Source organism: Lithobates pipiens, unplaced genomic scaffold (assembly GCF_037356315.1).
Source record: "Lithobates pipiens isolate NorthernLeopardFrog02 unplaced genomic scaffold, aLitPip1_a1.2 Scaffold_10, whole genome shotgun sequence".
NCBI classification, from domain to species: Eukaryota; Metazoa; Chordata; class Amphibia; order Anura; family Ranidae; genus Lithobates; species Lithobates pipiens.
Genome location: NW_027507686.1, coordinates 22,184,486 through 22,208,503, shown reverse-complemented (window position 1 = coordinate 22,208,503; position 24,018 = coordinate 22,184,486). Strand labels below are relative to the sequence as shown.

Here is a 24,018-nt window from a genome sequence, read left to right as displayed (position 1 = left end):
CCACTTTAAAAATACTGAAGCAGGTGGAGCTATCATACAGATTGCCTATATCAATCATTATCAATATTTTAGCAGCTATCTGGCTCTGTTCCACCCCAACCACAGAAAGACTGCGTTACCTCTGTTTGACCACCAGATGGCGATCTTCAACAGCTGCACTAATTCTGCGTATTGAGAAGTTTGTAAGATGCAATTTATTTACAGAAATCATTTCTCATCATTCCTCTTCAAATTGCATCATTCCTAAGGTGCAACTGAAAAAAAAAAAATCTAAGCTACAGATATCATGAACTGCCATGAAAAAATAATAAACTATGGTTTGCCATGGAAAAAAGTTTCAAAATGTTAATAAAGTATCAAATGGGTACCTAAATTAATACTAGGTAAGGAGAAAGCAAATAAAAAAATCAATCTACAATATTTAAAAAAAACGGAAGGTCACTTCCCCAAGGCACCGCTGGGATTCGAACCCAGGATCTCCTGTTTACTAGACAGGCGCTTTAACCAACTAAGCCACGGCGCCGCACGCTGTTCCAGCCACAGCAAGCCAAATACATGGGATGCTGCTACAGCTGGTGGCTTTTGGTACTGCAGCTGGTATGTAGTAATTTAAATCAAAATCAAAAAAAGAAAGTGTTTGGAAATGCTTATATTGAAGTGGGGTACCCCTAAAAAACTAAAAAAAATTAAAAGTCAGCAGCTACAAATACTGCAGGTGCTGACTTTTAATAAATCGGACACTTACCTGTCCCAGGGTCCAGCGCTGCGGGGGAACGAAGCCCCCCCTCGTTCCCCGCTCCGCTCGCGGCGCCGTCATTCGTACTGTGGGCACCCGGCTGTTGCTTCACAGCCGGGCACCCGCTGCGCATGCGCGAGCGGTGCAGGGCGCCGTGATACGCCGCACAATCACCTGGGACATGTGACAGATGACTGTGCGGCGCGAGGGGAAGTGATGCCACCAGCCTGGGCAAGGAAGAAGGCAGACTACGAGGGACCCCCTAGCAACAGGTATTTAGAGGTGAGTAAAAAAAAAATTTTTTCCAATTATATATATTTTTTTAAACAATTTTTTATTTTTTGGTGGCAACACCACTTTAATATTCTTGACTTATTTTAAAACAAAATATTAATTGAATCGCTTTGTTTTGAAAAAAAAAAAAGTACAAATATTAATCCTTTTAAAATATATATATATATATATATATATATATATATAATTTTTTTTTAGATTGTAAGCTCTAACGAGCAGAGCTCTCTGATTCTTGTACCAAATTGTGATGTAACTGTAATGTCTGCCCTCATGTTGTAAAGCGCTGCGCAAACTGTTGGCGCTATATAAAACTTGTATAATAATAATAAAATATATATATATATATATATATATATATATATAATTTATTATCGACCCTGAAAAGTCGCAGTTCAGAGTTTGCGGCCTCAGTTGTTTGCGGATTTTTTTCCCAGCCTAGCATTCCCACATCATAAGTATCGATTCACACTGGGGCGACCTGTCAGGTGACTTTTCAGCTCGCCATTCACGCTCCATGCAATAAAATGGAATCGTTCTAATAGGAGCAACTCAAGTCGCTCTGACTTAGAAAAAGGTTCCTGTACTACATATTTTTGGTAAAAAAGGAAAAAAAAAATCCCAATAAGGGTATATTGATTGGTTTGCGCAAAAGTTATAGCGTCTACAAAATAAGGGATAGATTTATGGCATTTTTATTATTCATTTTTTTTTATTATTAGTAATGGCGGCAATCTGCGATTTTTATCGTGACTGCGACATTGCGGCAGACAGTTTTGACACTATTTTGAGACCATTGACATTTATACAGCGATCGGAGCTATAAAAATGCACTGATTACTGTGTAATTGTCACTGGCAGGGAAGGGGTTAAACATGAGGGGGCAATCAAGGGGTTAAATGTGTTCTAACTGTAGGGGGGGGGGAGTGGGCTCACTAGAACATGACAGAGAGCACTGCTCCTGATCAGTGGGAACAGTAGATCCCTGTCATGTTGCTAGGCAGAACAGGGAAATGCCTTGTTTACATAGGCAATCCCCCGTTCTGCCTCTCCGTGTCATGATCGCGGGCCACAGGGACCCACAGACACGCTACAGCAGCACGCACGCACCCGTTAGCCCATGACTTAAAGAGGACGTATGGGTACGCCCATTTGAGAAGCCATGCCATTCTGCTGACGTATATTGTCGTGCGCTGGATGGCAAGCAGTTATAGTCATGGATTGGGCTCTTCAGACCTTAATCCAATAGAAAATCTATGGAGGGAGCTGAAACTTCGAATTGCCAAGAGACAGCCAAGAAACCTTAAGGATTTAGAGAAGATCTGTAAAGAAGAGTGGACCAAAATCCCTCCTGAGATGTGTGCAAACCTGGTCACCATCTAAGAAACGTCTGATCTCTGTGATTGCCAACAAGTGTTTCTCCACCAACTACCAAGTCATGTTTTGCTTGGGGATCAAATACTTATGTAGCGCCGGCTCCTGAAGAGCACCTGCTATTTGTTTTAAAAATGAATATTCCTAAAACCACAGTTGGGTTTTAGGGCTAATTTTTCCAAATTGTGATTTCAGTGCCAGTCTAGCTGGATTGCACTGGGTTCTCCTTGGCTGCAGGTGTCGCTGTCACCACCAGCAAGTGGTAGAACGCGATCTAGTTGGGTGCATTGAATGCCTTCTTTCTCTCGGAAACCAGTCCAGTGAGAGTGTCGCCTTGCTGTGCATTCTGGGAGAGGGTATTTAGGGTACTGACATCACGTGCTTCTGGGTTCTGGTCCAGAAGAGATTTTCTGTCTGTTCGGTCCTCCTGACCAGCCCCCATGGCCCTCCTGGCCTGGGGTGCGGATCCATGCAATTCCGAGTCTAGGGGCTGGATAGCCCGAGGCGAAGCAACTGCAGGGACAGGCTTGAATGGATATGAGGCCAAAATGATTCAAAGGTGGTCCGGTGCCATCTCATCTAGGGAGAGGCCCAGCAACTGGAGAAGCATCCAGGGGAGGACTCTTCGGGAGAAGACCATGCGTAAGGCTGGTTTCTCAGAAGGAGCCTGGAGGCTCAGTTGAAGGACACTTTGCGGATCTGTTTTCATACGGTATCGCCGGACCGGCTGAGAAATACTGGTACCGTATCATAGCTCTCTAAATGTATCTACTTCCCTCAGTTACATCCCAGTCTATGGCAGAGACTTTTGCTTTACTTAACACCTTACCGGCGGCTAGGCCTAGTGAGAGGAGGTCTATCCGGGGGTTGTCAGAATCCAGTTGTGAGACTAATGCCGTGTACACACGATTGGAATTCTCGTCGGAAAAAGCTCTGATGGTTTTCCCGACAGAATTCCGACGGAATTCGGCTCAAGCTGTCTTGCCTACACACGGTCACATCAAATTCCGATTGTTTAGAACGTGGTGACGTACAACACGTATGACGGGACTAGAAAAAGGAAGTTCAATACCCAGTAGCCAATAGCTTCCCTCTCGTAGTTGAATCTGAACATGCGTGATTTTTGGCGTGTTGGAATTGCATACACACGATCGGAATTACCGATAGAAAGTTTTTCCGTCTGGAAAATTGAGAACATGTTATCAATTTTTGGCTGGCGGAAATTGGGACAGTTAAATTCCGATGGAGCGTACACGCGGTCGCATTTTCCGATGAAAAGCTCTCATCGGTCTTTTTCTGGCCGGAATTCTGATCGTGTGTACAAGGCATAATTCTCTGGATTTCTATAGTGAGAGACTTCCTATTTTTCTTTTGCAGTTCCAAAAGTACCTGAACTTTCTTCCTAACCCTCTACCCTTCATTAAGAAACTGTGTTATCTTTTAAATAAACATCCCAAAAAGAGGATCCAGTGGCAGTTTCTACAATTCTTTGGGCCATCTACCACGGGAAACCCCTAGACGGAGAAGCAGTCAAGAAGCGAACGGTAAGCCCAACAAAACCAGCAGCTCCCTCGGGGGTCAGTGCTACACTTATTTTACTCACTGAACTGCAACTCAGTTTATAAAATTTTGTATCGTGTGTTATTTCTGGATTTTTGATGGAAAAAATATAGATGATCATATAGCATTAAAAATACACCTATGATAAAAATTAAAAAAAACGATAGACCCTTCATTTCTGTGTAAGTGGGCAAACTTACAAAATCTGCAGGGAATGAAATAAATATTTTCCCCATTGTATATGCTATGGGACCTGACAGAGCTACACAGCATCTCTCATGCGTGGGGGGTTTCAGGCGATTCCATGCATGCGCAGACATGCACAACATGTCAGAAAGCCTAGGCACTGGGTCATGTGATTTATGCTGAATGCAAAAATCTGAGTTCTGATTGGCTCATTCAGCCTAGATCACCTGACCAGGCCTGGGAGTCTGCAGCAGCACCTCCCCCAGGAATGGTAATTCAATTCTTCCATTGTTCCTCTTTTTCTCAACCCCCATCCCCCCCCCCCCCCCCCCCCCGGAAAAACTGTATGTGGACATTTGAGTACCAGATCTGTGTTCTATGAGCTGCATTTGGGAGGGGGATGAATATAAGCGACAATATCCCCCTAACTTCCTTTCCTTCATTTAGAAATACGCACACAATCATGATAAAAAAATACAAGTTTTTATTCCAGGGGTGTACAGAGGGTTGGGGGTACGGGGTGAAGGGTGTCTCTGGAGGCCGTAGAATGACGACAAAAAACACACCTATGGGTGACGTTGGTATTGTCCCAGTGCATGATGGGAAAAGGCTTCTGGCACGCTTCACACTGGAAAGACACACAGGATGGTTAGGCTCATAACAGGCTGACTATAGGATAAGAGGCCTGCCCCTGCCAACAATGGTGACCCCCCCTCCCCCATACAGCTTTACTTTCCATTTAACTGCAGCACAATGAAAGGCTCAAAGTCCCATAGCGAAAAGGGAATGATGGATTACGGATAGTCCGGGAGTGATAACCAGCAACACTGATCAATACCGTTTGTGGAAATGGGAGGACCCTGAAAAAATATGGGCCCTGTGGTATCATGAGAGGTGGGGGGAGTGGGGGTGCGGCACAAGGAGATGGGGGGGTGGATTTGTGTTAGAAGGGGGAATTTGGGGGGCTGCAGAGTGTATTCCTCTGGGAGTATTGTTCTGAGAGGGGACATTTGGGGGGGGGGGAGCTAAGAGTGGGGATTTAGAGGGATTTATGTTGGGAGGGGGATGGGTGCAATTTGTTCTGGGGGGTAGGGATTTGAAGTGGGGGGAGAAGATGTGTACTAAGAGGGGGACATTTTAGGGGTAGTGAATTTGTGCTAGGAGGGGGTCAATTTTTTGGGGGGAGGGGGAACAAAGATTCGTGCTGAGATGGGAGATTTAAGCAAGGGGGAATTTATACCTAGGGGGAAAGCATGCAGATAAGTGCTCAGTGTTTTTGTGGGGGTTTTTGCTGACACATAATGCTCATACATCTTGGGGGGGGGGGCACAGTTTGGCATGTTCGCCCTGGGCTCTAGATGCCCTTGTCCCAGCACTACTGACAGGAGCTGCCTCTGGGCTAGGATACCTCCACCTCCCTTCACGACAGTTGGCAGTAGAGGAGAGGGAGAGACTTGCATATTTTGAAGTGTCCTACTGGGTACTTCACAGCATAAATCCTGGCACATTACGGGGCAAGACTTTCCTGGGCACTGCAGGAGGCAGCACAATCTACAAAGAGAAGTATGGCCAAAGCTTTTTTTGACCAGACTTCTCCTGTGGGTTGCAGCAGTGCACTTACTTTTGCGGTTCTGTAACCCAGAATCAGCTGACAGCCGGCGACAGCCGGTTGTCAGCTGATGTGGTGGAGCCACCCCAGGCTCTGTAAAGATCCCAACAATTTTGTCAGGATCCACTAAGATGCCTGATTGACAGCTGGCTTCGCCTCACAGCATGCAGCGGAGAGCCAAAACCAGTTGTGCTGGCCCCATCTCTTGCCCAGAGCTCCAGTGAGCTCTGCAGGAGGACAGTGGAGAGCGGTGACTAACCGTCATCGCTCTCCACTCTGAGCAGACTCAGAACTCAGTGATTAGCGGTCATGTGACCACTCAGTTCTGGAATAAAGAGCCAACATGGGATCACACTGCTGCTACAGCACAGAGGTGAGTGACAGATATATTCACACACACACACACACACACACACACACACACATACATATATATATATATATATACACACACACACACACACACACACACACACACACACACACTGGAGAGATCTCATCTTTTGTTATCTCTTTTCAGGGGCAGGGGGTCGGGGGCCCGGGGTCCAAGTTCAGGCCCTGAGCAAAGACAGTTGGGCTGAGTGAACAGATGCACTTGGGGTAGCTCTGAGCCTCTGGGCTTGCAGCAGCTCTTTGGGAGGGGGGCTGTCAGGTAGCTTGTATGGGGCCCTATGATTTCTAATAAAAGCCCTGCAGTCATACATCGGTTTAAATGAAGTGTATAGTGGCGCATACGTGTCTCTCCATCCATGTTTCTCTGGAACATATCTGCCCACCTTGGGGTGCACAGGTAACAGATTAGGGTACATTCAAACATATTTATAGACCGCTCAGTAAAATTTCTTAAGACTGTCACCTGCGCAAGTCGGGGACCAATCGCTTTCTTGTTCTCAATCACGGCAGGGATCTCCTCGCAGTTCTCTATATCCCAGAGTCTTAGTGTAGAATCCTGCAGGAGCACAGAGAGATCTGATATCAAATTCTGTAACTGAAACTGCTACAGAGCCACTGAAGGGGAACTCCGCTTTTATGGCAAACTTTTTTTAAACACAAGGTAGTGAAATCATCAGCTGTGCCATCAGCCGTATCTGTCATGGGTGCTCCTGCCTTGTGCCCTCTATGTTTCAAGTGAAAAATATTCAGTATGTGTTTCATGTTGCAGGTCCACCTATAATGTACAGAATCCTCACATAGACACAGAATTCCAGGTGTCTACACTGACTAATTACACCCTTTATAGAGACATCAGCAGGGCAGGACTTAGGGTGGTGGGGGCCCCTGGGCTTGAGTCACTTTCGGGCCCTACCTTCTATACATTGCCGTATTTATCGGCGTATAACACGCACCCCAAGTTTAGGAGGGAATTTTAAAGGAGAAAAAAAAAAAAAACTTACATTTAAATGCTCATCAATGCAGCCCTATCAGTGTCCATCTGCAGCCTTGCCCATCCATCTGCAGCCTTGTCAGTGTCATTTGCAGCCTTGTCAGTGTAGCCTTGTCATTTGCAGCCTTGAAGTTTAAAAATGGCACCGCCGAGACACAGAGTCCTGTGTTTCTCGGGTCCTCTGTGCGGCTCTCGGCTCCTCCCGCAGTCCCGAGAGTAGAGGAGTGTACTCGGCTCAGCTCAGTCACAAACAGTCCCTGTGTTATGTCCCTCATAGGGTGGGACTGGGCGTGACTGTGAGCGGAGCCAAGTACAGTCGGCTATGTATCTCGGCGGGGCCCCCTATTGGGTGGGGCCCATGGGCTTGAGCCCAGTCAAGCCCAATGGTAAGTCCAGCCCTGGACATCCGCTACGAGGTTCCTCACCTTTGAAGCAGATAGAATCCGTTTCTTATCGGAGCTCAGCGCCACGTCCAACACCCAGTCTGTGTGGCCCTATGGAGTGACCAGGAAGAAGCTGGAGTTATGATGCAATGTATAATCACATATCCCAGCAGAAACAAAAGTAAATCTGAACTGGATGACATTTAAATTAAAAAAAAAAAATAGAACATGCTGCTCCCGAGCCCATAACTGATAAACCTGCAAATACATTGCATGCAATAAACCAGGCCGGGGCTCACCCTATGCACCACATTCCAGAAAGAAGAAAGACAGTGGCACGCCTTGAATTCAATTGCTGGCAACTTTATTACATATACACATATATATATATATATATATATATATATATGTATGTGTGTGTATATATATATACATATACATATATATACACACACACACACACACACATACACACATATATATATATATATATATATATATATACACACACACATATATATATATATATGTGTGTGTGTGTGTGTGTGTGTGTGTGTGCGTATATATATATATATATATATACACACACACACACACACACACACACACACATATATATATATATATATATATACAGTGCCTTGAAAAAGTATTCATACCTCTTGAAATTTTCCACATTTTCTCATGTTACAACCAAAAACGTAAATGTATTTTATTGGGATTTTATGTGATCGACCAACACAAAGTGGCACATAATTGTGATGTGGAAGGAAAATGATAAATGTTTTTCATCCTTTTTAAATAAATATGTGAAAAGTGTGTGGGGTACATTTGGATGGCGCCCCCCGGAGTTAATACTTTGTAGAACCGCCTTTCACTGCAATTACAGCTGCAAGTCTTTTTGGGGATGTCTCTACCAGCTTTGCACATCTAGAGAGGGACATTTTTGCCCATTCTTCTTTGCAAAATATCTCATCAGATTGGATGGAGAGCGTCTGTGAACAGCAATTTTCATGTCTTGCCACAGATTCTCAATTGGATTTAGGTCTGGACTTTGACTGGGCCATTCTAACACATGAATATGCTTTGATCTAAACCTCCACCCCAGTCTCAAATATTTTGCAGACTCGAAAAGGTTTTCTTCTAAGATTGTCCTGTATTTTGCTCCATCCATCTTCCCATCAACTCTGACCAGCTTCCCTGTCCCTGCTGACAGGATGGTGTGTTCAGGGTGATGTGCAGTGTTAGTTTTCTGCCACAAATGGTGTTTTCCTTTTAGGCCAAAAAGTTGAATGTTGGTCTCATCTGACCAGAGCACCTTCTTCCACATGTTTGCTGTGTCCCCCACATGGCTCCTCACAAACTGCAAACAGGACTTCTTATGTCTTTCTTTCACCAATGTCTTTCTCCTTGTCACTCTTCCATAAAGGGCAGATTTGTGGAGATCACGACTAAGGCCTCTTTCACACTGACGTCCCGTTCAGGCCCGCCTGTCAGTTTTTCAGGCGGACCTGTACGGGTGCTCCATAGAGCTCTATGGAGCGTCGGATGTCAGCGGTGACATGTCCGCTGACATCCGACCCGCTCCGATCCGAAAAAGTGTAACGGAGGAAAAAGCTATTTTTCCATCCGTCTGCGGATCGGATCGGATGACGACGGGCACTGCGGTCCGTCGTCATCCGATCTCCCATAGGGGAGAGCGGCGCTGTGACAGGTCCGTCCCTGCGCAGTGTGCAGAGACGGAGCTGTCATCTCCCTGCTCAGCGGGGATCGGCGGAGTGATCCCCGCTGAGCAAACGGATATCCACGGGGCGGATCAGAACTGATCCGCCCCGTGTGAAAGGACCCTAATAGTTGTCCTGTGGACAGATTCTCCCACCTGAGCTGTGGATCTCTGCAGCTCCTCCAGAGTTACCATGGGCCTCTTGGCTGCTTCTCTGATGAATGCTCTCCTTGCCCGGCCGGTCAGTTTAGGTGGACGGCCATGTCTTGGTAGGTTTGCAGTTGTGCCATACTCTTTCCATTTTCTGATGATGGATTGAACAGAGCTCCGTGAGATGCTCAAAGCTTGGGATTTTTTTTTTATAACCTAGCCCTGCTTTAAACTTCTCCACAACTTTATCCCTGACCTGTCTGGTGTGTTCCTTGGCCTTCATGTTGCTGTTTGTTCACTAAGGTTCTCTAACAAACCTCCGAGGGCTTCACAGAACAGCTGTATTTATACAGAGATTAAATTACACACAGGTGGACTCTATTTAGGTGGCTTCTGAAGGCAACTTGTTCCACTAGATTTTAGTTAGGGGTATCTGAGTAAAGGGGGCTGAATACAAATGTACCCCACACTTTTCACATATTTATTTGTAAAAAAATGTGGAAAACCATTTATCATTTTCCTTCCACTTCACAATTATGTGCCACTTTGTGTTGGTCTATCACATACAATAAAATACATTTGCTGTCCCCTCAAAATAACTCAACACACACTAACTCTAAACTACTGGCAACAAAAGTGAGTACACCCCTCAGTGAAAACACCAGTGAAAATGTCCAAATTGGGCCTAAAGTGTCAATATTTTCTGTGGCCACCATCATTTCCCAGCACTGCCTTAACCCTCTTGGGCATGGAGCTTCACAGGTTTTTTTTTACCTTCATTTGTTCCATGAATGAAGGTAAAAAAAAAACTTCTGCATATAGTGCCCCCCCCCCCCCTTATACTCACCTGAGCCTGATCTCAATTCAACAATATGCATCTTCAAACTCCACATTGGCTCCTGCTGCTGTCAATCGCAGCCAGTGACGAGGGAGCGGGGGGCTGGGCCAAACACCACTCTATGTGTCAATAGACACAAACAGCGAGGCTCAGGAGCAAACCCACACGAGTGCCCCTCATAGCAAGCCCTTTGCTTGCTATGGGGGCACTAAAAAGGGGGAGGAGCCAAGAACGCCAGGCCCAATAAGAGGAGGATAGGGGCTGCTCTGTGCAAAACCATTACGCAGAGCAAGTAAGTAGAACATGTTTTTTTTTTTGTTTTTTTTTAAGAAAAAAAAAAGTTTTACTTTTAGAATCACTTTAACCCCTTTTGATCCCATGAATTACCTTGAGGACAAGTTTCTTACATGCTGAACTCACATCCCACACAACGATTGTTTTGTCATATCCTCCAGATATAAGGGTGGAGCCTAAGAAAAAGGAGACAGCAAGAAACAGTCAGTGATTGGTTGGTAAAAAGGGCCCAATCACATTTGTCCAAGGCAAAATCAATAACCCCGATTAATCTGATTTCTCTGCATTGATTGTATTAGTGAAATGAGCACTAAAACATCAGCGAAAAAATTCCGCACAGTGCAATTAGTGACACAGAACTTGAACCAGAGTTCAGATGACTTGCTTGACTCACCGTCTTCTGAAAATGCGCAGGAGCTGACACACCCGCTGTGTGCGTGGAGGAGACTACCCGGACCATGATGGCGGTACTCTCCAGCGTTAATGTCCCAAAGCTTTATACTCTTATCCCAGGAGGCCGTGCAGAGTAGAAGCCCATTGCTACTGAAGCCGCAGTCTGATATAACATTGCTGTGCGCTCTACAAGATAATTATTAAAAGTGGTTGTAAACCTCAGACATGAAATACAAACAAAGCATATCCCTCTATAGTGTGTACTTGTCTCGAATAAGAGCACTACGTGTCATTTCTGTCCATGGTCTCTTTCCTCTGCTATCAGCATGAGTCACTTCTGACAAGTTTTCCTGACACCAAGAGAAAAATGGTAACAGGGGAGGGAGCTCCAGCTGATTGACAGCCTCAGCTCTGTTCATGTGTGGAGGGGAGAGGGGGGGTCCCTTAACTTCAATCAGCTCTCATCACTGAGCTCTACACAGTGTAACTTCAAATCTCTGCCCCCCTCCCTTTTTTTCTGAAATCTCAGACAAGCTTTATAAATTCTGGGCTTTGAATGGATGTAGAGAGGAGAAGACAGCAGATAAACAGGTACAACTTATGTAGGAGTTTTTTGTTTTTTTTCATCTCGGTGCATCACTTGACGCCAGTCACTTCACTGGGTATATGTAAGGATTTACAACCACGTACAGTATTATTTATATTATAAATATTATATTTATATTAATATTTAATAGTAATTTTTTTTTAAATCCTGACTCGGTTTGCGAGCGCTGTCTCGCAAAACTAGCAGAATTCAAGCCTCTGCGGTGTGCAGTACTGCATTTGGTCAGAGGTGCGGGGGCGCCAGTGACACTCGGAGCCACTCAGAAATACTCCATTGCCGAGTGTTTGAGTGTTTCCGATGCCCCCCCCCTCCTCTGGCAACATGCGGTACTGCATACAATAGAAGTCACTGTTGAACAAATTATCTGAGTTTCTATTGACTTCTATGGGGAAACTCGCTTTGATATACGAGTGCTTTGGATTACAAGCATTCTACTGGAACAAATTATGCTCATAATCCAAGGTTCCACTGTACTGGTGTTTCATATGGTTGAAGCTCCTGCGGAGGCCTGAATGGGGTTCTGTTTTTTTTTTTCTGTTTTAGGTGAAGTGGAACATTGTTTGACCCTCCTGTTGATTATTTACTGCTGTTTTTATGATTTTCTTTGCAGTGCTGTGAGATTCTAACCATAGCTTTTCAGCCAAGCTACCAGTATCACCAGCTTGAGTTTTCCATATTATTCCTATAGAGAATCCAACAATCACTGAACTGGGAATATAAAGCGAAGACACTTATGCCGCGTACAGACGATCGGACATTCCGACAACAAAACTGTGGTTTTTGTTTTTCCCCGACAGATGTTGGATCAAACTTGTCTTGCATACGCACGGTCACACAAAGTTGGTCGTAAATTCTGAACGCTAAGAACGCGGTGACGTACAACACGTAGAAAAATGAAGTTCAATAGCCAGTGCGGCTCTTCTGCTTGATTGCGAGCATGCTTGGAATTTTGTGCGTCGGAATTGTGTACACACGATCGGAATTTCCATCAACAAGTTTTGTTGTCGGAAAATTTGAGAACCAGCTCTAAAACGATTGTTGTTGGACATTCCGAACAGCAAATGTCCGATGGAGCATACACAGGGTCGGAATTTCTGACAACAAGCTCACATTGAACATTTGTTGTCAGAAAATTCCGACCCTGTGTACGCGGCATTAGACTAGGTGCACACAGACGACAGGTTTCTACTTCACTCTGAAAAGCAAGTAACAGTGGATCACTTTTCGGGAAGTGGAAGAGCCAACTGGCAACTTTGAATTAAACAAATGCGTTGTAACCGCAAACCAGGTGTTGCGTCGCGGTCCCATTGACTTTAGTGGGCGAGATTGACAGGCGGTGATGCCTAGTATCAACCCTATCATACTGAGTTAAATCTTCCTTGGCTGCAAAGGAACGCATTGCTACCACAACAAGGGTACAACCGCCGCCAACTACCTTGTAAGGCTTTCAGTGGGCAGTTGTGGGGTGGTAAAAAGCAAAGCCGAGCTGCCCATTTTTACCGTCCAAGTGAACAAAGCCTCACAGGTCTTTTCCCTCCCCCAGCCTGTGATTGGAGAACCAGCAGACTGATGAGCTCATGTCTTTAAGACGATAACGAGATTGTTTGTCATTGGAGTAAAAAATTCATTTTAATTGTCCCATGCGATGCCCACGTTTCTTCTTACCCGCTTATGTTGATGGTGGTACGCTGGGCGATCATATCCCACAATTTGATCGCTCGGTCTGATGACACTGAACAAATCCTCTGACTCTTGGTGTCAAAGCAGCATCGGGTTATGGTGGATGTGTGTTGGTCTGAAAAGTGACAATGATATAGAAAGCTTACATCCTCTATGATATGAAGGTATGAAGGACACGATCGCCTCTGAAAGGGGATGGTTTGGGCTTTGCCTTGCCAACCTGGCTGCACTTCTTAAACGCCAAAATAGATCTAAAAAAAATCCCACCAATAGACATAATGATTCCCAGGGCCTGGTGAGACCAGTGAGGAGTCAGAAAAATAAAATAATGGCTAAGTGGTTAGCACTCTTCCCTTTGGCCTTTCCCTTGATGCTCTAAGTCCAGCAATCATTGTTATGATGTTCCCTAATCTAAGGCAGCCTGTCTCAATCAAGGTTCTGTGGAACCCTGGGGATCCTCCAGAGGGTGCTAGAGGTTCCTTGAAAAGACAGTAAATTGACCTTCTACCTACACTGACCACCAATCTAAGGGGTCACTTCTACACTCACCACAAATGTCAGGGGTCATATGGATGATAACTTTCAGCAATGCACAGCTATACGGGGGGGGGGGGGGGGGGGGTAAACAACATTGTCAGGGAGGGTTGAGCATAACAGTGAGTCTGCAGGCAGTGTATATTGGCAGAAAGAACTACCTGGCCAGCCAGGCTCACCTCCCGCTCTCAGGGGCCTTGGGGCAGAGCTTTTCAGCGGTAGGGGTGGGGCTTTTGGCGGGAGGGGCAGGGATTTTCGTGGTCCAGGGCGGGGCTCTCAGAAGTCCAGGAGAGTCCATCTCAGCGCTACCACTCTGCTCTGAGCACATAGACTACATGGGGCGGGGCAGGGCAGGGACAGAGCTTCAGTGGAGCTCCCGGCCCCGCCCCTCCCTGCTGACAGAGCCTCCCTCAGCCTAAGCCGAGCCCAACAACCCAGGCCGGGTAGCGGCTATCTGACAGAACACTGGCGCCGTGCTCCAGCAGGCCGGCCGCGATTCCAGGGGTTTTAGTCCAGGAGGCGGCCGCAGGAGGAGGATGGGTAGTAGAGCTGCACAATTAATCGCCAAGAATCGTTATCGCGATCTTGACTAAAGTGTTTCACAATTCTTTCTATGCAAAGAATTCCCTCTGCTCTTCTGAAGCCCCAGCCTTCAAAAGAAAGGAAGAGAAAGACTGGGCAGTCTGCCAAGAATGGAAACATTCTTCATCAGTTGAACTTAAGTATAAACATTGTAACAATTTGTCAATGGAATAGACTTTGTGTGCAAGTGAAAAAATGTTAACCATTTAAACACTAAACCTTTTTCTGACATTTGTTGGTTTCAAGTTAAAATAATTTATTTTTGCTAGAAAATTACTTAGAACCCCCAAACATTCTATATATTTTTTTAGTAGACACCCTAGAGAATAAAATGGCGGTTGTTGCAATATTTTATATTACACTGCATTTGCGCAGCAATCTTTTCAAATGCATTTTTTTTTTAAATGACTTTAATGAATTAAAAAAAAAAAAAAACTAGTAAAGTTAGCCCATTTTTTTTTTTTTTGTATAATGTGAAAGAGTTTACGTCGCAAGAATCATGAGAGAATTGTGATCTTTTTACTCTAAGCAAAAAAATCACGATTCTCATTTTGGCCAGAATCGTCCAGCTCTAACGGGTAGGGGTTTTTTTTTTTTTGTGCGAGGGTGGCTTCTTTGCTCCCCCCCTCCCCATGGCACTTGCCGTGGCTGCCATACCTTAGATACACCACTGACCTTATCCCTGCATCCTTATACTAAAAATGCATGAAACCTTTGCAGTGCGGGAAGAGGACCCACTGTCAAGGTAGATCTTGTCCAATGCCCGGAGTTCAGCTTTAAGGTTATTTGCAAACGAATGTTAAAGCCCCACATCACTATCATGGTGTCAAGAGACAGAAAAATAAAAATGATGTACCTTTAATATTTAGAACTCTGGAGGCTGTGGTCGAATTGATGACGCACAACGCATTGTCCACATCCACACTGCATACCACAAGCTTTCCATCACCGGAAACATTGCAGGAGGTCACCAGACCATCCAAGCTCACCGACCACTGCAAACCACAGACAAACATATCAGCAAACTGCATAATGTTCAATCTGAGTCTATTGGAATTTATACAAAGATAATTTATACAATTCTGAAACAGCACATTTCAGTGTTTTTGATTTGATTACATTATTGAATAATTTTTATTATTATTATTTGTTTTTTATATATATATATATATATATATATATATATATATATATATATATATATATATATAAATAAAATTTATGATTTCATATTTCAAATTTTATCATACCTGAGATGTCTATTAGATTCTTGTTTGGACGGATTTAAGTGAATTATTTCTAAGAATTACAGGCCTACAATATAAAACACCAAATTTTCATGCAAAATAATGGTACCGCTTTCAGCACCTAAAATCTGAAATAATCATCCCGCCAGGGAGGTTAAACAGATACAGTTGTGCTCATACGTTTCCATACCCTGGCAGAATTTATGATTTCTTGCCCATTTTTCATAGAATATGAATGATAACACAAAAACTTTTCTTACACTCATGATTAGTGTTTGGCTGAAGCCATGTAAACTTATGAGCACAGCTGTATAACAAAGCACTTCCATTGGTAACATAAACAGATCAAAGGGAGCAAATACAACATTATTGTTAGGATTTTACATAACTGAGAAAATAAAGCTGGAATGGCAAATATGTTACAGGCAAAAAAAATAAAACGGTAAAATGTGAATGTGGGCGATGAGTTGATTTACATACCAGAACATTCCCTGTCTCAAGGTCCCAGAACTTCACGGTTTTGTCATAGGATGATGTGACCATTCTATAAAATGAGATAGAATTATAATAAGGATACATTCTACTCTGTATGGATAAAAAGGGAGACAACTTCAGGGAATGGCCGGATCTCACTAAGTGCGAGATATAAAGGAGGCAGATTGAGGGGCAAAGGGCAGCCAGAGGATCTACAGGGGACACAGAACCACCAAACATCTCCAACCAGAAGGATCCTGAGGAACCAACCTGGGGCCCCTCTAACCTGCACAGGGCCAAGAGCCTGTACACCTCCTAGTTGTGAGAGGGCTGTAGATGATGTGTTTTTCTTTCCTTGCACCACGGGTGGATAGAAAGAAAAATCACTTGATTCCCCCATCTACACAGTCACCGCTTATGTGTTCTGAGAGAGAGCTTTCCCAGACAGAAAAATACAAGGATTACTGCTAGTGGCTATAGTTGCTGGTAATAATTGCATGTAAAAAATCTGACCAGCTGGTTTTACCCAAGTCGATCAATGGATTGACTTGGATATAACCAGCCTGCTGTAGATGGATCGAATATTGGCCGGTCCATGCTGAACCAACTGAGATTCGATCCATCTATGGCCAGCTTTAAAAAGAGACAAAGAAAGTGGCAATAATGGACAGCAAGCCAAGTGACCATGTGACTTGGAGACCTGGACATACCTACACATATCTGCAGCAGATTTAGCTTAGCTTAGTTTTCTTTCTTTTTGCAGATTCATACTTACCTAGGGGGATGCAGCATCGGTCCGATGCTGACTCTGTCCCCCTGGCGTCTCTACACTGAGAACCTTGCGATCGAACACCGATCACTTGGTCCCAACCGCTCCCCGAGCAGAGAGCTGCTGACTGTCAATCAGCAGCTCTCCGCTTTGCCTCCTCCTCGCTCCCTAGAGCGAAAAATAAAACTTTCTGATTGGTGGATTTTTACATTTCTTGTGGGCGGATTTACGTGTTTTTGGGGCGGAATATAACTTCTAATTCCGCCCCAAAGTGCCCATAAATCCGCCCACAAGAAATGTAGAAATCCACCAATCACAAAGTTTTGCAGCACTGGCCATGTAATTCCGCCCCCAAGTGCCCATAAATCCGCCCACAACATGTAGAAATCCACCCATCATGGACACGAGCTCGGCACGGGAGCGCGGTTGAGCGCAGAGTACAATCTGACAGAAAGAAAAAATTCTGTCGGCTATTGTGCGCCCGCACCGTCTCGCCGTCACAACAGCTGATGGTAACGTACGGCACATGCGTCTTCAGCCCAGGCACTATTCGATGGAGGCATTTCTCGACAGAACAGGTGGGCGGGGCGATGGGTGGATCCGAGAGAGAAAGCTCCCAGCCGCTGTCACCCACCCAGGATCGGCCCTGCCTGCAGGCCATTTGTAACCGGTCCGTGGGCCGGTACTTTGAGACCCCTGCTCTATAGCATGGGTGCTCAACCTGTGGCCCTCCAGCTGTTGCTGCAAGTCACATGAGGCGTTGCAAGCTGCTAACAGTTACAGGCATGACTCCCAAAGGCAGAGGCATGATGGGACTTGTAGTTCCGCAACAGCTGGAGGGCCACAGATTGAGCACCCATGATGTATAGTAGTCCCCTTCACTCCTCCCCAGCAGCTACATAAAAGTTTCTGTAGGGAAATGAGGGTAGGAATGGAGGAGCTGGGCCAGCACAAACCGTAAACACTTTCAGAAAAAGGCGAAGGCTATGACTTGCCAGAAGGGGAGGGACTGTGTTAGGGAATTCACTCTTCCTGGAGTAGTCAAATCTCCAAATTCAAAAGGCACATCAATAAAAAAAATAAAGATTTATGGAAAAGAAAAACCATTGTAAATAAGAATTTAAAGCTGAATTATAGGTTTGATCTTTATTGCATACAAAGTAAGTACAAACCTCATACCTGAGGGGCTGTTAAGGCGCCTGAATCTGAACCTGTTATTCATTGAAAAAAATACAAGGCATTCTGTAAATGGCAGCAGTTCCGAGTGAGCAACCCCCTGTGGTCAGTGTGCAGAGGACCCTGAAGGTTTTGCATCAATGACCACGGCAATCCCTCACTTAGCATACTAAAAATGCTGGCACTTTGCCCGATTAGAGCAGCCTGGGATTCTGGTGGAGCAGGGGGGGCTGAAGCTGCTGTAGATAGGTATGGGTACCTCTGGGTGCCTGCATGAAGTACCAGTCAGCAGAACTTTTTTGCAAAATAAAAGTCACTTTAAAAAAAAAAGATAATTCACTTTATGATGCAACGATTACCTGCTGTTATCTTGTGTTGGGCTGCACTGTGAAATAGGAGCCGTGTGCTCTCCTCCATAGTCACAGATAGGAGTGCTGGTAGAGAGATCCTAGAAAACAAATCACTATTATTAATATACCTATGGGGAATATGTGACACGAGACATAGAGAACACACTGAACAAAATGCCATGACCCATGACAATAACATACCTCCCAACTTTTCAACATGGGACAGAGGGACACCAATTACGCAAATGTATGTGGGCATAGGACACCCCCCCCCCCCGCCCCCCGCCACGCCCCATTAACCACTTTAGCCTCGGAAGATTTGGCTGCCGAATGACTGGGACATTTTTTTTTTTGCGATTCGGCACTGATTACTGTAAAAATGTCACTGGCAGGGAAGGGGTTAACACTAGGGGCGATCAAGGGGTTAACTGTGTTCCCTGTGTGTGTTTCTAACTGTAGGGAGAGGGGACTGACCTAGAGGAAATAACGGATTGTGGTTCCTAGCTATTAGGAACTCACGATCAGTCACTCCTCACAGAACAGAACAGAAATTTGTGTGCTACACACACTCGTCCCTGTTCTGCATCTCTGGCCCGCGATCCCTTGTGGCCGGCGGTCATCGCGACTGTCGAGCCGTGAGCATCGGCATCCCCGCAGGGCGCGCGCCTGCTATTCCGCTTAAAGGAGCCAAAAGATTAATAGTGCATTTTATATACATCTATATAGATCAGACCAAAATGAGGGACAAATGAGGAGGAAAGAGGGACAGAGGGACATTGCTCCAAATCAGAGACAGTCCCACCAAATCAGGGACAGTTGGGAAGTATACAATAAATTTAAAAAATGATGGAAATTAAAATCATTATTAGTGACCTCACTGAGAGCAGCCGCTGATTACCCAACACTCATGTCAATGGGAACAGTACGTTTTCCAGGAACCAGTTAAAATCACTTTAAAAAAAAAAAAAAAAAAAAAAAAGGGTCTCCAAACTTTTCTGTATGAGGGCCACATTGTGTATTTTACAAATATTCACTGGACAAAAAACAAAAAAACTGTTTTATAAATACATTTTAAACTAATAAGTAAGCTCCAAGAAGTAACTTCACATCAGAAGCCTCCATTACATCAGAGCCATCCCTATAACATCAGGCCCCATCTTCACATCAAACACACCCTTTACACCAGAGACCCCCCCCCCCCCCCCCACCCCTTTAACATCAGGTCCCACCTTTCATTATACAGCCTTTCACATTGGAGCCCCCCCCCCCCCTTAACATCAGACCCCATTTTTAATTGAACCACCTTTCACATTGGAGCCCCCCTTCACACCAGAGCCCTTCCCCCTTTAAACACTTAAGGACCAAGCCTCTTTCTGAGATTTGGTGTTTACAAGTTAAAATCATATTTTTTTGCTAGAAAATTACTTAGAACCCCCAAAACAATATATATTGGGTTTTTTTCTAACACCCTAGAGAATAAAATGCCGGTCGTTGCAATACTTTCTGTCACACCGTATTTGCACAGTGGTCTTACAAGCACACTTTTTGGGGAAAAAATACACTTTTTTTATTAATTTGGGGGGGGGGGGGGGGGCAAGTGGATCGCTTCCATGTGAGAGTTGGCTTGTCAGATTACACACTCTCCATGCTGTTAACCCTCCGCTGCTACTATGATGGTGGCAGTAAAAGGATTAAAGGAGAATAGGGTAACCATTAGGCTGCTGTTGCTGTTCTCTCCCTCTGGAAAGCCAGTCAGCCTAGTTGTCATGCTAATCCTTTTGCTTAAATCTATTCTCAGTGAGTGGCTCAGACAGACCATGCCAACTTCACCTGGAGGAATTATCCGACAATCAGCAAAGCAATCTGCGGGTGATCGACAGAACACTTGTTCTGGGAGAAGCACAGAGACGATCCCTAACCAGAGAGAGCAAGATACACCATGTGACCAGTAACAGCACCACACCATGTGACCAGTAACAGCACCACACCATGTGACCAGTAACAGCACCACACCACGTGACTCCTGAGAGGAACACAAGCTGTCCAGCCAATCAGATTCTCTCCATTATATTGGGGAGATGCCGATTGGTCAGTCTGACAACACAGACAGTTCTGCAGAAGATGAACAGAAGCGAGTTCAGAGAGACCAGGACTATGACAGTGCCATTGCATGCCGTACAGTGTCATCACATGCTGTACAGGGCCATCGCATTATGTACAGTGCCATTGCACTGTGCTGTCACATGATGTACAGTGCCATCGTACTGTGCCATCACATGACGTACAGTGCCATCGTACTGTGCCATCCCATGACATACAGCCATCGCATTGTGCCATCACATGATGTGCAGTGCTGTCGCATAGAGTACAGTGCTATCGTACAGTGCCATCGCATAACATACCCTGTTTCCCCAAAAATAAGACCTAGCGTGATTGTCAGTGATGGCTGCAATATGAGCTCTACCCCCCAAATAAGCCCTAGTTAAAGTCCTTGTAGGGCTGATTTTCAGGGTGTGGCTTATTTTCGAAGAAACAGGGTAGGGCTTATTTGGGGGGGTAGGGCTTATATTGAGCCATCACCGACAATCATGCTAGGTCTTATTTTCGGGAGAAACAGGGTACAATGCCATCGCATGATGTACATTGCTATCGCATAATGTACAGTGCCATCACATGACATACTGTGCCGTCGCATGATGTACAGTGCCATCATACTGTGCCATCACATGACGTACAGTGCCATCATACTGTGCCATCGCATGGCGTACAGTGCCATCGTACAGTGCCATCGCATAACATACAGTACCATCGCACGGTGCCATCGCATGACGTACAGTGCCATCGTACGGTGCCATCGCATAACATACAGTACCATCCTACTGTACCAATGCATGATGTACAGTGCCATTGCATAACATACAGTGCCATTGTACTGTGCCATTGCATAACGTACAGTACCATCAAACTGTGCCATTGCATAACGTACAGTGCCATTGCATAAGGTACAGTGGCATTGCACAGTGCCATCTCATGCCGTAAAGTGCCATCGCACTGTCCAGCATGCCTAGTTGTCATGCTAATCCTTTTGTAGGGATGAGCTCAGGCGTGTTCGCATGGACCACGTGCAGAGCTCGCCAGGAAGTCGGTGCAGCGCTGCGCTAATCACAGGCAGTGAGACATTGCCCCGATGTGCGGCTGCAGAGATTGGGCAATGTCTCACCGCCTATGATTAGTGCAGCACCGTGATGACTTCCTGGTGGGCTCTGCACGTGGTCCATGCCAACACACCTGAGCTCATCTTTATCCTTTTGCTTCAATCTATACTCAGTGACTGACTCTTTCCTTCACTTGCTGCATGCTTACTCGGTCTCCTTGACTCAGAAGGCGATGAAGTCAGAGGCGGCCATGTCTGCGGGGCGAGGACTCACCCAGAGTTTGGCAGTCTGGTCATGTGAGCAGGTTAGCAGTTTAGTATCCTGACAGCAGAAGTGACAGGAGCTCACCGCACCTGTGTGTCCTCTCAGGATCTGGAATGGGATCTGCAGGAAAAGAGAAGATTTCAAACATTAGACATTGTCCTGGCTTCCATGAAATCTGTATTCATATTATCTTTCCACAACACAGACTGAGAGCTCATCACATGGCTGGAGGTCCCCTGAGCCCCCCAATCCTCACACCATGACCCCCCCAAGACTATGACAGCCTGACCAGTCACCTGGGACAATCGGTCACTCCTCCACTCCTTCTCCCCGCTCTCCTCCGGGACTGGATCGGCCTCCTGTACACACAGAGGATCCATGTGGCTGCACTTCCGGAGTCCACTGTCTCCATGGAGACCAGCTACAACTAGGCCAATCCAAGGAGAGCGAGCAGCGTCTCTATAGAAACCAGCTTGTTCCCGCCCACTAGAAACCCAGCCAAATGATTGCGAAGGATGAGCAAGTGGGCGGAGCTTGCGTTAATAGCCTCCTAATCCGTACACTGAGCTCTGTGTGCTGCACGGCTTGTAAGATGTTTATTGGAGGATTTACTGCTGGTTCGAGCTATACCATTCACAGACCCGTTTACTGTCCTCCACCAATCTTCACCGGATCACTGTTTGTAAGAACATTTCTATTTTGGAAATTGGATGTGCTGCAGCTGCTGCCTTCTGTCACTTGGTTGTACTTTCAAAGGAAGATTACCAACTTGATCTTTGCAGAGCTGGTCTAAGCAGAGTGGAGCAGCCCTGCTATACTATATACGTTTACACGGGGTTCAGCCATAAATGCATTTGCTGACCATCTCTTGTATCATGTCTGCAGTCTCTGACCATCTCCTGTATCATGTCTGCAGTCTCTGACCATCTCCTGTATCATGTCTGCAGTCTCTGACCATCTCCTGTATCATGTCTGCAGTCTCTGACCATCTCCTGTATCATGTCTGCAGTCTCTGGCCATCTCCTGTATCATGTCTGCAGTCTCTGGCCATCTCCTGTATCATGTCTGCAGTCTCTGACCATCTCCTGTATCATGTCTGCAGTCTCTGACCATCTCCTGTATCATGTCTGCAGTCTCTGACCATCTCCTGTATCATGTCTGCAGTCTCTGATCATCTCTTGTATCATGTTCTCTGGGCTGTAAATGACAGGCTGAGCTTCAGACATTGGTGTATACTGCGGAGCATACAGGGGACATACTGAGGTCGGTGTGTGCAGTTGTGCTGTTCACTTTCACTGCTATGACCACCAGTGTCTGGGATAGGAGGGGTTAACTTTCACAGACATTGACCAGGTATGTGATGCAATAATAACCCCCAGCACTAGTGTCGGTGGGCGCAATAGTAACCCCCAGCACTGGTGTCGGTGGGCGCAATAGTAACCCCCAGCACTGGTGTCGGTGGGCGCAATAGTAACCCCCAGCACTGGTGTCGGTGGGCGCAATAGTAACCCCCAGCACTGGTGTCGGTGGGCGCAATAGTAACCCCCCCAGCACTGGTGTCGGTGGGCGCAATAGTAACCCCCCAGCACTGTTGTCGGTGGGCGCAATAGTAACCCCCAGCACTGGTGTCGGTGGGCGCAATAGTAACCCCCCAGCACTGGTGTCGGTGGGCGCAATAGTAACCCCCCAGCACTGGTGTCGGTGGGCGCAATAGTAACCCCCCAGCACTGGTGTCGGTGGGCGCAATAGTAACCCCCCAGCACTGGTGTCGGCGGGCGCAATAGTAACCCCCAGCACTGGTGTCGGTGGGCGCAATAGTAACCCCCAGCACTGGTGTCGGTGGGCGCAATAGTAACCCCCAGCACTGGTGTCGGTGGGCGCAATAGTAACCCCCCAGCACTGGTGTCGGTGGGCGCAATAGTAACCCCCCAGCACTGTTGTCGGTGGGCGCAATAGTAACCCCCCAGCACTGGTGTCGGTGGGCACAATAGTAGCCCCCAGCACTGGTGTCGGTGGGCACAATAGTAGCCCCCAGCACTGGTGTCGGTGGGCACAATAGTAGCCCCCAGCACTGGTGTCGGTGGGCACAATAGTAGCCCCCAGCACTGGTGTCGGTGGGCACAATAGTAGCCCCCAGCACTGGTGTTGGTGGGCGCAATAGTAACCCACAGCACTGGTGTCGGTGGGCGCAATAGTAACCCCCAGCACTGGTGTCGGTGGGCACAATAGTAACCCCCAGCACTGGTGTCGGTGGGCACA

The 24,018-nt window shown here is 46.0% G+C and overlaps 1 protein-coding gene and 1 non-coding gene across 2 annotated transcripts; both read right to left on the bottom strand.

Moving 5' to 3' along the window:
* Positions 1–449: 449 nt before the first annotated feature.
* On the bottom strand, positions 450–523 carry TRNAT-AGU (transfer RNA threonine (anticodon AGU)). Its single transcript has one exon. It is a non-coding gene; the product is annotated as a tRNA-Thr (tRNA).
* Positions 524–4,608: 4,085 nt separating this feature from the next.
* On the bottom strand, positions 4,609–22,505 carry WDR88 (WD repeat domain 88). Its single transcript, XM_077452697.1, has 11 exons — positions 22,056–22,505; positions 21,769–21,879; positions 18,350–18,438; positions 16,052–16,115; positions 15,181–15,319; positions 13,194–13,323; positions 10,923–11,107; positions 10,622–10,704; positions 7,566–7,634; positions 6,613–6,705; positions 4,609–4,775 (listed from the first exon to the last, which is right to left on the bottom strand). The coding sequence occupies exons 1-11, from the start codon at positions 22,137–22,139 to the stop codon at positions 4,632–4,634; spliced, it is 1,191 nt and encodes a 396-aa protein (XP_077308823.1). The 5' UTR covers positions 22,140–22,505; the 3' UTR covers positions 4,609–4,631.
* Between the last annotated feature and the right edge of the window lie 1,513 nt (positions 22,506–24,018).